Source organism: Xyrauchen texanus, chromosome 2 (genome assembly GCF_025860055.1).
Source record: "Xyrauchen texanus isolate HMW12.3.18 chromosome 2, RBS_HiC_50CHRs, whole genome shotgun sequence".
Lineage (NCBI taxonomy): Eukaryota > Metazoa > Chordata > Actinopteri > Cypriniformes > Catostomidae > Xyrauchen > Xyrauchen texanus.
The window spans coordinates 47,083,612-47,098,208 of NC_068277.1; the positions used below are offsets into that span (position 1 = coordinate 47,083,612).

Here is a 14,597-nt window from a genome sequence, read left to right on the forward strand (position 1 = left end):
TAAATAATATTATTTAAGAGAACTGTGTAACCCAAATACTTAAAAGTAATATACTTTTTGACTACTTAAGTAATTCGAATACAGTAACTACCTGCTGTGTTATCAGATTACACCCAAAACTTCATAAAATTGCATTTTGTCAGAGGGCAAATATGACATGTTTATGAACTGATAATCTGTAATTTTACTCATGATTTGTGCGAAAATTAATCAGTCATTGTTGTAGTGCCTTACTGTTTATTTTACCAGTAAACTGATGCTACACATTCAACGAGCCATGAAAAAATAACAAAGTGCTCATTTGTGGGTGAACTATCCCCCACATAATCCAAAAACATGAGAGCTAAGGTGTGACGACTCAATCACTGATTAGTTTGAGGTCAACATCGCTAAATGAACAAGCAACGGTTCTTCAACAAGTACTGCTCTTCACCAAATTAACCCCCGGCCATAATCAAAAAGGGCATTGGGCGCTCCCACTGGGAGTAACTTCCATTAGGTAAAATTGGGAGTGAAAAATGACAGTGGGCATAATAGATGCACTAATGATTCTGCAGTGTCTATATCTGTAATGTCAGGGGACAGGGTGTTGTCACACTGGGCCTTGTCTCTTTTGCCGAGCTGGAAGTTGATAGATGTTCTCCATTAGTGTACGTCAGTGGATGATTTGTGATGTAATCTGGTATGACCTCAAAACGGCTCCATCTGAGCCCCATCAAAGGAACAGAGGTACGATAGAAAGCTTTTAAAAATCTTTATCGGTTCACATGCATGGGTGTTCACATGGTTAATGGTACAGATTACTTCAAACAAAATTGCTTAAAAGCATAGTTGACCCAAAAAAGAAAATCTTGTCATCAATTACTCTCGTGTTGTTTCAAACTAGTATGACTTTCTTTTTTCCATGGAACACAAAAGGAGATTATGAAAAGTAAATGGTGATCTGAGGCTGTTATATTGCATACAACATAACACAGAAGAAAGAAAGTCATACAGGTTTCAAACAATATGTGGTGAGTAAATGATATCAAAATTTGGTTCCGCTTCATATTAGGTGTCTTTAACTACTTTGTAATAACATTCAAAAACATGTAATACAATGTACTCATTGTGTAATTACATGTTGTTCTGCAAAATTATTATAAGATTCAAATTTGTTGCTACTATAGGTTAAGGTACGGGTAGATGTAGGGGTAGGTTTAGGGTAGGGTTTGGGTTAAATTTAGGGTTTTGGGTTAGGTCCAGGATTAGGGGTTAAGTTTGATAGTGTACCTACAGATGTAATTAAATGCAGGTACTTTAAATCTAAGTAAATTCCAACAACACACGTACACAATAAGTAAACTGCATCAAATTCTTAAGTACAAATTAGGTAAAGACACCTTTTTTTGGGTGAACTATCCCTTTAAATGCAATAGTCTCATACCAAATCAATTGATTGATGTGACAGATTGTGTATGATGAGGGCGAATAAGGGAGTAGGTGGGTCCTTTCCTCCTCTTGGACACTTTTAGGGGAAATGACAAAGCGCTCTCTGCCCTCTCTCTACATTAATTATCAACTTCTCTCTCAAAGGCACTTTGTCAAAGAGATAAATGAAACACCATCAGGACAGGAACAAATCAGACTGCCGAGCAGGGGAGGGGTGGGGGTGTTCGGCCTGGGACCCCTCTTTCTCTCTTGGAGCTTCTGTTCTTCTCTTGTTTCCAAGTGAGCTGCAGGTTGTTAGAAGAGAAACAAAATTAAAGTGTGTACACTCTCAATTTTATCAGCTGGATTTATTTGAGCAAATAAGCCTTAGGAATTAATCCTAAGTGCCATAGTAGCACTGTCAAGAACTTTATAAAGTATATCGAAAGAAAAGGGAAACCTGTTATAAACTACATTTATTTCCATCCCAAAGTTGAATGCAACTGAGAGTGGCAGAAGTATAAACTGACTACTTAACTCTACAAGCACTTTATATGAAAGTAAATGTGACAGCACGGCTAGTATTAAAGTGATTAGTTCAAGAGTGCAAGATGAATGAGAAGCATTAGGGAAGGAAGGCTTCTGTAAGCCATTACATTCATCTGGGCAGGAGGGAGGGATCTCTGACGTACACCACAGATGCTTGCTATCAGCAGTGGTCCAGAAGGCATAACAGAGAGACATAAAGAAAGAGAGGGTGACAGTGTAGAAGAGAGAGGAAGAAAGCAACGAAGTTGATACTGACAGGTTGTTAGATCTGGAAAATAAAAAGTGGTGCAAAGCAAATTTATGCATCTGGTCCCTGACTTAAAAGTAAGGCAAGTTTTTTTTTAAAGTAAGGCTGATAAAAAGTTTGAGCAAACATGGCCAATTTCGCAGGAACCTGGAAGATGAAGAGCAGTGAAAATTTCGAAGAACTCCTCAAAGCGCTTGGTAAGAAATCCGCTCAGTTTGATCTTTCTCATCATTTTAACCTCCACTAAGTGAGCAATGTGTATGTAGTGTGATCAGCAGACTATTTTATCCCCTTGTCTAGGCTGCATCAGGGCTCCTCTCTTCTACTGCGTCTCCTTCAACAGTATATTCATGGATTAACTAGTGTGAAGAGTAAATCACTATTATTTTCGGGCTGTTGGGCCACTTGTTCAGTCTCTTTTGTTTCTTTGGCAGCATGTGTTGCCTGGATTCTCATTCAGATTCTCAAAGCTAGAGAAAGTGTAGAGTCATAGCAAGGGGGACAAAAAATGCACTCTCTATAAAAATTAAATGTGATTGTTTAATACTAATAAAAACCTTAAAGCATAGCTACTATATTAATGATTTAGATCTGTTTCTTATGATTTGGAGAAATTGTCTGATTGAGTCTTGCTTTTAAATGACTTGACATATCAGTATCAAGTAATTTCAGTAATATTTCCCAGTGAAAAAAGAAAGTCGTTGTGAATAAAATTGAAGCTTGCCGTTCTGTAGAAAACTGCTCATCCTCTGAGATGTTTCCAGGCTAAGAGAAGAGAACTGAGTGTATTCATGCAACTAATCAGACAGTTACTCACATTGATTGTTTACACTATCATGTGCCAATAGTTCCAATACGAATGTAATTAGTCCTTGCAGAGATTCAACAATGTCTATCAAGGCACAACACAAGGCCAAGAGCCAAGGCATTCCTTCCAATCAGCACCCTGTCATTGCAAATCCTTATTTGCAACATCTGCTGATACTAATCTGCTCCATGGTGACATGATAACTATTTATGCAGAAAATGGCATTCCACGGCTCTATGAATGCTTGCTTTGCCCCAGTTATTAAAATCAGTCAATCACTCATTTAAAAGCCACACAGATGCAATTCAGATATTTCTTTGCCCTGGTATCTATTGCAGCAGATGCAAATATATGATGTACGTACACCCATCTTGGGGAAATGTGATGTATGCTAGAGGATAATTACAACATAAAGAATCAAGAGACATTTGAGAGTGAAGAGTGTGTTTATGGAGATATTTGATTATTAAGAACATGACATGATCATTGTATACAGTATATTGTGCATATATTTATAAAGCCACTTATCATTAACCACTTAAGAGATTTTATGTGTTCCTACTCTTTGCTTTAATGGTATTAAACAGAATACTTTGCAGAAGCAAAGTGACTAAATTGGCATGATTCATTTAGCATAATTTATGCAATACAGGGGTGAACGCTATGCTGAGAAAGGTAGCCTGTGCAGCAGCCTCAAAACCCCATGTGGAGATTCGTCAGAACGGTGAGCAGTTCTACATCAAAACGTCCACTACTGTTAGGACCACAGAAATCAAATTCCAAATAGGAGAAGAGTTCAACGAGGAGACTGTGGATGGTCGGAAATGCAAGGTAATTTCAGCTTTGGAGTTTGATTTGTACGTTTTCAGAATTAGAATCTCTTTTATTCGCCAGTATATGTGAGTTGCCAGAATGTTCCTTGGTCTCATTGGAAATGTGACAGATACAATGGTAACACTTTACAGTCAGGTTCCATTCGTTAACATTAGTTAATGTAATAGGTATCATGAACTAATGCACAATACATTTTTTTCAGCATTTCTTAATCTTTGTTAATGTTAGTTAATAAAAAATACAATTAATTGTTAGTTCATTGTTAGTTCATAGTGAATTATCTGATGCTAACCTATACAGCATTTGATGTAAAAAATTAAATAAAAAAAATATTACTATATGTTGAAATTCACATAAACTAAACATTTTTAAATGCTGTAAAAGTTTGGGATGTTAACAAATTGAACCTAATTGTAAAGTATTCCTGATAAAATAAATACAATGAGGCATGTACACATTAAAATATACAAAGTTGAATACAATATAATACAGCACAACACATTACAATATGATCTACACAATATACAGTCTACAATGTTTACACTAGAGGATACACTGACATTTTGTTTTACCTAAAAATGTGTTTTGTGTGTTAACATCTACATTATATGGGTTTATTCCATAAATATAAGTCAAATGCATTTAACATCTCTGCAATACACCAACAAACATAATTTTAAGTGGAAATAATGTAACATTTGCAGGTAACAACATTTTACTTTGTGGAATAGAAATCGTGAGTATCCAGATGTGTAAAGTGTGTGGAATGCGCACAGCTTGAAAATATATATATATATATTTTTTAATCTAATTTATAAGTTAAATAAGAAAGATATTCCTCTAATATTAAAAAATAAAACCAGAGGACCATAGCATACACTGAAAAAATGTTAACCTAAAAATTGTACTTCATGTTGTTACATCTAAATTAACAGGTTTCGTTCAAGTTTAGTTTACACGTTAGGTTACATGAACAAAACTGATTTTACGAATTAGATCAGGTAGACTGTTTACAGTGTAGTACTGAATAATGTCTTAATTACTGTTTATAGGTTAAGGAAACTCTAAATAGACAGTTTGTGGTAGTGTCAGTCTCTCCTACACCTATTATAAGCCAGGCCACAGACAGTTCGGTAAATTAGATTATATGACACACAAGCCTCTCAAAGCAACACAGTAGGCTTATCTAGCCTTGCTTAAATCAACCTTATGTCTTCAACCTTTAATCTCCTGGATTTGAATGGATCTTTTAAAGGGATTCTCACTCAAATGGTTTCACCCATATGATACAGCACAGATAAGATCATGTTTGCATACTGAAGAATTGATGAGTGCTGATATGATGGGATGTGTTTCCTGAGGGTATAAAGTTTTCATTCTGAGCTTGTCAACCCATCAGCGGCTGCTAAGAGGGCAGTGGGTATCAGTAGACCAAACTGTTATGTGTTGGAGAACTTTGTTTAACAAGCTAACCTTTACAACTGCTGCATTTTTATGGGCAAATAATAGTTACCACAGGTCTGGCACAAAATATCTCCATCTGCTTTTGACATAAATGGACACCCAAACTGTTTTGGTGATTTGGATTTCAATATAATCACACACAAAGTTAAGCCTTTTTATTTAATAATTTAATGATATGCAGCACAGACTATTTTAGTTTAACAGATAGGTTGATGAGTAGCGAGAAGTGAGTAAGTCCACAGGCAGTGAAGAATCACAAGGGCACACGGGTGGTATTAATGGGGCTAGTCAGAGGGGTTATACTCAAGAGTTAAATGTAACTGTGACTCATCGCAATGATGTAGCAGGTCGTCTGTGGTGGTCATCTTTCCCCATTACTCATGACTATTGATTCATGTCCTAAAATGAATGACCTAAGAGAGTTTTGATGTGGTTAGTAGACTCATAATTTGTCAATGGAGTTTTTAACATTAATATTAAGGGTTAAAGATTATATGAATGTATTAGACAAAGTGTGTATCTTATGTCATGTGACTCATCGCCATTTCTTGCCAGTTTTTCAACATGTTTAATCACATTTTGTCTTCAGTTTAAATGGTCCTGCAGTGTGACAAATTCATCTTTAAATGTACAAATATTCCATGCAGTATCTCTGTTAATATGAGGTCATAATAGTGGCATACATAATAATAAAACAATTCGCAAAATGTTGTTTAAAATAGTTTTAGATATTCCTTGAGTATAGCATGTCAGATGCAGGACATGTCAAGTTCCCAAAAGTATATACCAACCTTGTGCCACTGAAATGTCTTTGGAAACATAATTTGACAAATTTCATTGATTCTAAATACAGACAAATACATTTTAATCAGAGATCAACTATAATATGCACATGGGTCATTTATAAATAAGGTTGTACGAAGTAATACAAATGAGAAATCTAATGTATATGTTGATTTCCTACATGTATGAAACACATTTATAGCATTATTTATATATTAAAATCATGCCCTTGCGACTTGAGTACATATGAGAGTAAATTTAATCATTAATTTAAAAAATATCTTTCGATTTTAAATAATACTAAGCTATAGAAAGTCAGATTTGCTTTTTATCAAATGTTTATTATGTTTCCAGGAGTATTGGTTATTCAAGTTTTTGAGGCTTTACAGACATTACATCAGAAATTAACATCATTAATTTAAAGTAATGCCCAGCGTCATCCAATCACTGCCAACCATGTTAAAATTACAATTATTATTAATTCTGAATCTTTGTACTGATTATCATTGTCCAATATCTGCATCAAAACATGTTGAGTGGTCCAAACATCATCTGCAGCCTGAAACTGAACTTTTGATGATGTATCGAGGAAGCTTGAATTGAATGCACTTAGCTGTACAGAAAGCTGTATGATACTCCCTTGCTTCCTATTTAGTGAATGATTTAACCTTCAGTGCGCTGTCTGTCTGCACTGGTCTCAAAACAGTTTGAAATGCACCTTATTTTCATCCTAACTCCTTGTAAAGCCTCTGAAAGCAACATTTTTCAGCTTTTGGATGAACCCATTGATTCTCAATGTGATAATGCACAGTAAATATAGGATTTCTAAGGGACAAATGCACTAAAGAAGCATCATTGACCCAGATGTCCATCTTCATAGGGCTTTGTTGTGTTGTGAGATTGCCATTATCCTGTAATTGTTCACAGAGCATGGCCACATGGGAGTCGGAGACCAAAATAACCTGCAGGCAAACCCTTGTGGATGGTAACGGCCCTAAGACATTCTGGACAAGAGAGCTGAGAGGGAATGAGCTCATCCTGGTGAGGAGTTGTTTTTTTCATCTGCAGGATTTTATGCCATTTAGAAAGATCTTTTTTGATAAATCCATTTTTGTCTCTTATTCTCTCACACTGGGGGTCTCTAAGCATGCTGATCATTTACATTGTCTCCTTTGCTGAGAAAAACAATTAGACAAATTCCATTCAGATTTGCGATTACTGTCATCCATCAGAATCGTCTCCGTTTGCCTGTTTTCATGTTTTTTATTTATTTGTTTGGAATTTTAACAAAAATACAGCATGGGTTAACATCTGGCCTTCTCTGTTTCATAGGCCAGATGGACAACAATAAACTGGCCTTATAACTAGGGAGAGGGTTTTATTACTGGCTTTATTCACTGGGTTCTGCCCCTGAGGGACATCCAATGTCTTCTCATTCAATTATCTATTGTAAACTTTAAAGTGGATATTTGAAAGATTTTCAGTGGATCTTTAATATGATTTTCACAATTTTTCACATGGATCACTGAAAACATGTGCCATAAAAAGCAGTTAATAAGCATAAAACAAAGGTAACTTGTCAAGGACTAGTTAACAAGACATATAGCAGTATCCTCTGCAAAACCTTCAAGATTTTATTAATGCAAGACAAAAAGTTGCTTTTATTTTGTTTAAGTAGCATGATAAAAAATGTGTAGCTCATAATGGCCCAATTTTGTATTCGATTATTCCAATATATTCCAGTAAACAGTTGCTCAAATTTCCGTAGCTAAACAGTAGCTCTTATTAATAAATAAATGACCTCAACAGAGGAATATGCTGGACCATTAACACAGCACAACTTGTGTCCAGTCATATTTATGGTACATTAAATGCACTCATGGACCTCCTTGACACAGTTGATGGAATTGAAGCATGCAAAAAGACATGTTGGAGTCACATCTGTGGCTTATTAGACATAGTAGTTAATGATTATGGCTCACATCAAAGCTCCTTTAAGCTTATGAGTGAAGAGAGGCTTGTGAATGCATGGTGGTGAATAAGAGGTGATGCATGTCTTCCCCATTCAGCACCAGCTGTTTTGTCATTAGCTGAATAATCATGCAATCAAGAATTAGACCAACTGCAGCTTATTTTTAAATGGCACACGTGGTGAATGAATGTAACCGTTGCTGTTGGTACAGCTTTTGTTTTTTAAATTAAAATCTCCTTATGCATTTAAATCCATTAATTATTTTAAAGCATGTTTAAATGTTGTCTCGAGACATTGGTGCAACCTCCTGTTTAATCCTGTGTCATATGAGTCAACACTGTCAAGTATTTATAATAAATAGTGATTCATTTTTTGATGCATGAATGAATGGATGAATGAAAAATAGATGATGGATTTTGAACAGAACAAACTTTTAGATGCAATGGAAGATGGTGAAATGTTTCTGGAATCTGTTTGAAAACAGTGACTATTTTTGCTATTGTGATTCTAACTACACTCTAGCTTTGAAATATATTTTTTATTTCACTTCCTTTGTCAGAACATTAGTAATGGCTACTAGGTTTATACGAGTTATGGTCTGATCAATTGAAATGGCTTATTTGTGTTAAGAACTCTCTAGTGATCAACTCAAATTAATTTCAAAGTGAAAATATTATTATAATGTTTTTTTTTTTTCAAAACTAATGAGACTCCCTTGTCTCAAGAATCAATTATTTGCCTGGTGTACTAGAACACTGTGTATTATAAACAAACTTTACATCAGCATCACTGATTTTCCCTCCGCAATGCTTCATGCGTGTAGCTCTTGGTAAAATGGCCACATAATCATAAAGCTGGCATAATGTAGCAAGGTTGCTGGCAGTGACCCAGAGCAGACTGTGCAAATGGACCTAATTGATCATGTTACATGTAGGAATGTTGGCAGTGTGTAGGGGCCTGACACTTCTCTTTCTAATGTCTCCAAGGGCAGTGCTGTACACAGCAGATGGCATGTCCTAACACCATTTTTTAAAGAGTGCGTGAGGTGGTCTCTCTTCCTGCTCTGGAGTGCAGATGGTGTTTGCTGTTGTCAGCTGCTCCAGTTCTGTTTAGTTGTGCTTTTTAAATGCCAGTAAAGATGGAAGGCCAACATCAAGCTGCCAGAGGGAGCCAGTGTGTCACGATTCCCTTGTTGTCTGCCCTGGGTTACACTTGTCATTGTTAAATGTACTACACTTCCCAGAATCCACCTGCCATCACCACTGCCATTTTGTTCATTGTTCTCACCTGTGTCTAATTCAGTCATCACTCCCTGGTTATTTAAGCCCTGCTTTTTGTTCACTCCTTGTCGTTCGTTGAATGTTGGTGTTCGCTCCCATGCCCGTGTTTCCAGTGTTCCAGCGTTTTTGTGTTTTGCTTTCATTTTACCCATCGTGGTTGTTTTGTTTGCTCCTGTTGTGTCTGTTCATCAATAAACCCGCATTTGGATCCTCAACCTTTGCTGCCTCATTCGTAACAGAACGAACGACCAACTATGGATCTAGCAGGGTTCCTCATGGAGCTGACACAGGTGGACTTGACTGTCCAGGAGTTCTCCTACTTTTTCACCAACGTGGCCAGTTGCACCGGCTGGGATGACCACACTCTGAAGGTGGCGTACCGGTTCGGTGTTCCCAAACACCGGTGGTGGGAACTCACGGAGACCGGAAACTGCACCTGGCGGGAGCACGTGGGATTCATCTTGGAGGAGTTCGCTGCCGGGGAACCACCTCTCCAGATCCCAGCTCCCACCTCTGGGCTTTCCTCTCCAGCCACGGTGAGTGAGCCAACCCCCACGCCTGCCGTGGTCAATGAACCAGCGCTGCTAACTTCATCCGCCCGGAGGAGGAGGAGAAGAAATGCCTCTGCTCTCCAGCCTCCGCTAACCACGGCCAACCAGCCAATGCCTGCAGCCCCGAAGGTCAGTGAGCCAGCGCCTGTAGCCTCCGATGTCAGTGAGCCAGCGCCTGTAGCCTCCGATGTCCCTGAGCCAGCGCCTGTAGCCTCGACCGTCCCTGAGCCAGCGCCTGTAGCCTCGACCGTCCCTGAGCCAGCGCCTGTAGCCTCGACCGTCCCTGAGCCAGCGCCTGTAGCCTCGACCGTCCCTGAGTCAGCGCCTGTAGCCTTGACCGTCCAAGAGCCAGTACCTCCCGAGCTTTCCAGAGCTCCGCCTCCCGAAGCTTTCCAGAGCTCCGCCTCCCGAGCCTCCCGAGCTTTCCAGAGCTTCGCCTCCCAAGCTTTCTACGGCCCCTCTCCCAGAGACTCCCGACCCTCCTGCGGCTCCGCCTCCCGACCCTCCTGCGGCTCCGCCTCCCGAGCCTCCCAGGGCTCCGCCCCCTGAGCCTCCCAGGGCTCCGCCTCTCAAGCCTCTCGAGCCTCCCAGGGCTCCGCCTCTCAAGCCTCTCGAGCCTTCCATGGCTCCGCCTCTCGAGCCTTCCAGGGCTTTGCTTCTGGAGCGTCCTACGGTGCCACCTCCGTCGGCTCCGCTTCCAGAGCCTTCCTGGTCTCCGCCTCTAGAGCCTCCGATGGCACCTACTTCCACGCCTCCGCCTGCAACGGCTCCACCTCCCACGGTTCGGCCTCCTGACCCTGTCCTTGCCGTGTGGCCAGCTCCCAGGCCTCCTGACCCTGTTCTTGCCCGGTGGCCAGCTCCCAGACCACCTGACCCTGTTCCCGTCCTGTGGCCTCCTCCCAGGTTCCCCAAACCTGTCCTTGCCCTGTGGCCAGCTCCCAGGCCTCCTGAACCTATCCTTGCCCGGTGGCCAACTCCTAGACCACCTGAACCTGTCCTTAACCTTTGTGCCCCCTTGGACTTCCTGTCTGCCCCCTGTGCCTCCTTGGACTGCCTGTCTGCTCCCTGTGCCTCCTTGGACTGCCTGTCTGCCCTTTGTGCCCCTTGGACTGCCTGTTTTCCCCTTGTACTCCCTTGGTCTGTCTGTTTGCCCCTTGTGCTCCTCTGGTCTGTCTGTATTCCTCTACTTGACATGAGTGATGGCTTATCACTCTCAAACCTGAGACTGGATCTGTCAGATTTCTCCAGGTCCACAGAGGGCAGATACCAATCAATACATCAGTAAAAGCATTTCAATGATTCCAACATATGTACAGAGTTGGTGTTTCTTACAGTGCTAAAACTTTTCCCTTGTCAGAGCAAGCTCTATTTTGTTGCTCTTTAGTATGGAAGACCCAAACTACAATGTCAAAACTTTGTACAGGTGCCTTCCTGGGTCTGTTTCCTACTTTTTTCTTTAGCAAATTTTTTTTTTTCACTGCAAAAAAGGTATAAATCTGTAAAACCCAACATATACTTATGTTTTATTTATTTTTTTACATGTACGCTAGCATATCTGTACAGTTGAACACTGTAGCCTTTCAAAGTAAGACCATGCACACATACACAGGCGGTTGACGAATGTCACTATGACTGCTGTGAGATACTGGACAATTTCTCCTCAGTCATTTAGACAATGGCATAGATTTTGTAGGAATATTTGGGGGGGGGGGTTCAAGTGTGAAACTTGGGGGGTGCAGGGAGGATCCGGGGGCATGCTTCCCTGTATTTTTCTTTTTAAATATCGTTGTACTAATGTTGGGAAATAATTCAAGTTTAATTTATTCTTATGCTATAGTAATAACAGGACTGCATCATTAACATCTAAAGGCCAAAACCCATTCAGCCATAAACCCATCCTTGAAATAAATGAAGAGTCCAAGTATTTATAAACAAAAGATTGTTTCATTACATCACATTATATAGTGCAATAAACTAATTGTTTACGGACAGATTGTTTCACTTTTAATTGACTATATCACAATTCCAGTGGGTCATAAGTTTACATTCACTAAGTTAACTGCCTTTAAGCAGCTTGGAAAATTTCAGAAAATTATGTCAAGCCTTTAGACAATTGGAGTCAACTGGAAGTGTACCTGTGGATGGATTTTAAGGCCTACCTTCAATCTCAGTACCTCTTTGCTTGACATAATTTGAAAATCAAAAGAAATCAGCCAAGACCTCAGAAAACAAATGGTGGACCTCTACAAGTCTGGTTCATCCTTGGGAGTAATTTCTAAATGCCTGAAGGTACCACGTCATCTGTACAAACAATAGTGTGCAAGTATAAACACCATGAGACCACACACCCATCATACTGCTCAGGAAAGAGACGCCTAGAGATGGATGTAGTTTGGTGAGAAATTTTTCTTCCAGCATCTTCACTTGGTTCTTTGCTGTTGTTCTGGGATTGATTTGCACATGTAGACAAGTATCTATATCCACAGTAAAATGAGTCCTATATCGACATAACCTGAAAGGCTGCTCAGCAAGGAAGAAACCACTGCTCCAAAACCACCATAAAAAAGCCAGAATACAGTTTGCAAGTGCACATGAGGACATCGATCTTACTTTTTGGAGAAATTCCTCTGGTCTGATGAAAAAAAAATAATGACCGTCAAAATGTTTAGAGGAAAAAGGGTGAGGCTTGCAAGCCTAAGAACACCATCCCAACTGTGAAGCATGGGGATGGCAGCATCATGTTGTGGGGTGCTTTGATGCAGGAGGGACTGGTGCACTTCACAAAATAAATGCCAACATGAGGAAGGAAAATTATGTGGATATATTGAAGCAAAATCTCAAGACAACTGCCAGGAAGTTAAAGCTCGGTCACAAATGGGTCTTCCAAATGGACAATGGCCTCAAGCATGCCTCCAAAGTTTTGGCAAAATGGCTCCAGTTCTGTCTGGAGGTATTGGCCAAAATTCCAGCAACTTATTGTAAGAAAATTGTTGAAGGATACCCAAAATATTTGACCCAAGTTAAACAATTTATAGGCAGTGCTACCAAATACTAACAAAGTGTAAGTAAACTTCTGACCCACTGGGAATGTGATGAAATAAATAAAATAACTATTATTCTGACATTTCACATTCTTAAAGTAGTGATCCTAATTGACCTAAGACAGGGAACGTTTTCTACGATTATATGTCAGGAGTTGTGAAAAACCGTGTTTAAATGTATTTGGCTATGGTCTATGTAAACTTCAACTGTATAACAGATATTGACTCCCCAAATTTGGTGAAACCAAAGAGTTCTAGGGAGAAAGTTCTAACTGTCAATCAACCGCTGCACAAAAACAAGATTTTTAAACTTTGCCGGTTACATATATATAAATTACAAATATTTGTAAAAAGTGCATACATACCTGTATATGCATATGTTTACGGAACATTTTAGTGTGTTTGATATCAACATGAAGTGACGCAGATTAGAAGTGCACACACATCTGAAGCTCAGTTAAGACAGGTACTCCACTAAAATTACTGAGAATTTCGCTCTGAACATAATGTTTGCCCTTTGATTAAATACATGTATAGTTGTCAGAAATATACACCATTTTTTTTTTTTATCTTAAACTCGTTTACATTTTATTATCATGCAGTAACAATCAGTGACCCTCTTCCCAAAATTTGAACACAATTGGTCAAAAGAGACGCATATTATCCGGTGCGGTATGGTGTTCGCGCCTGTCCACTTGTGATCGGATTGCCCAAAATGCATCTTTAAAACCAGGCAATACCCCCCGCCCCATCCCATCCCATCCCATCCCATCCCATATGGGCCACAAGGGCAAGTGAGGCAAAGGATCGAATCATGTTATCATGGCACTAATCCCCCCCAATAACATTCAAGTTATATAAATGCAGGTATATAAATACATACATTGATGTGAAAACTGAAGTACACTTTGAGCTTAAGAATTTTCTTAACTTGCAGTTCAGGGCTTCCTTATCCTAGAGTTGCATGTACTCAAATCTATGACACTGTAGAATCACATGGAACTAAATGAACTGTGAAAGTATAAATGAGTTCATGGCATTCTCTCTATTTATTTTTTGATTGCTCAGACCTTTGGGGCCGACGATGTGGTGTGCACACGGATTTACGTCCGGGAATGAGCACCAGGATGAACTGGATGGAGTGATAATCCGGCACTTTCAGCTTTAGAAGAATAACCTTATTTTATTGTTAACTTGCACTATAGTGTGTTAGTTGATACTTTCTTCTGTTTAAAGACTTACCATATTTGTCTATTTAGTGTACTCATTAGATTATAATTTTTATGTTTCTTATTATATAAAAATACAGTGTTAGTTATATTCAAGATTATTTGCCATTTTGAGCAATTACAAGTTTACTGCAGCCGTATTTCATTGTCTTGTCTTTCTTTATTCATTGATCCTGAAATAATAAAGACACTTACTTGTAGTTATTAGTGATATGAGTGTAAACCTCTTTTTTTACCAAACTTTAAACCAGCATGTTTTACTGGCAGAAAGGGATATAATATTATCCTTACCCGATGTGACCATCATTAAAAACCTATACAAATGTAAATGTTCTCAATAGTAAAGTGTGTTAATCTGCTTATTAGAGACAATCAAAAATTCCCTAAAACCTTTGGGATCATTATTAGAGACAATAAAATATTCCCAAA

At 39.1% G+C, this 14,597-nt stretch overlaps 1 protein-coding gene across 1 annotated transcript; it reads left to right on the forward strand.

The window, feature by feature from the left end:
• Positions 1–2,138: 2,138 nt before the first annotated feature.
• On the forward strand, positions 2,139–14,425 carry LOC127654960 (cellular retinoic acid-binding protein 1-like). The gene is made up of 4 exons (XM_052142547.1): positions 2,139–2,403; positions 3,667–3,845; positions 7,023–7,136; positions 14,008–14,425. The coding sequence occupies exons 1-4, from the start codon at positions 2,334–2,336 to the stop codon at positions 14,056–14,058; spliced, it is 414 nt and encodes a 137-aa protein (XP_051998507.1). The 5' UTR covers positions 2,139–2,333; the 3' UTR covers positions 14,059–14,425.
• The last annotated feature ends 172 nt before the right edge of the window (positions 14,426–14,597 follow it).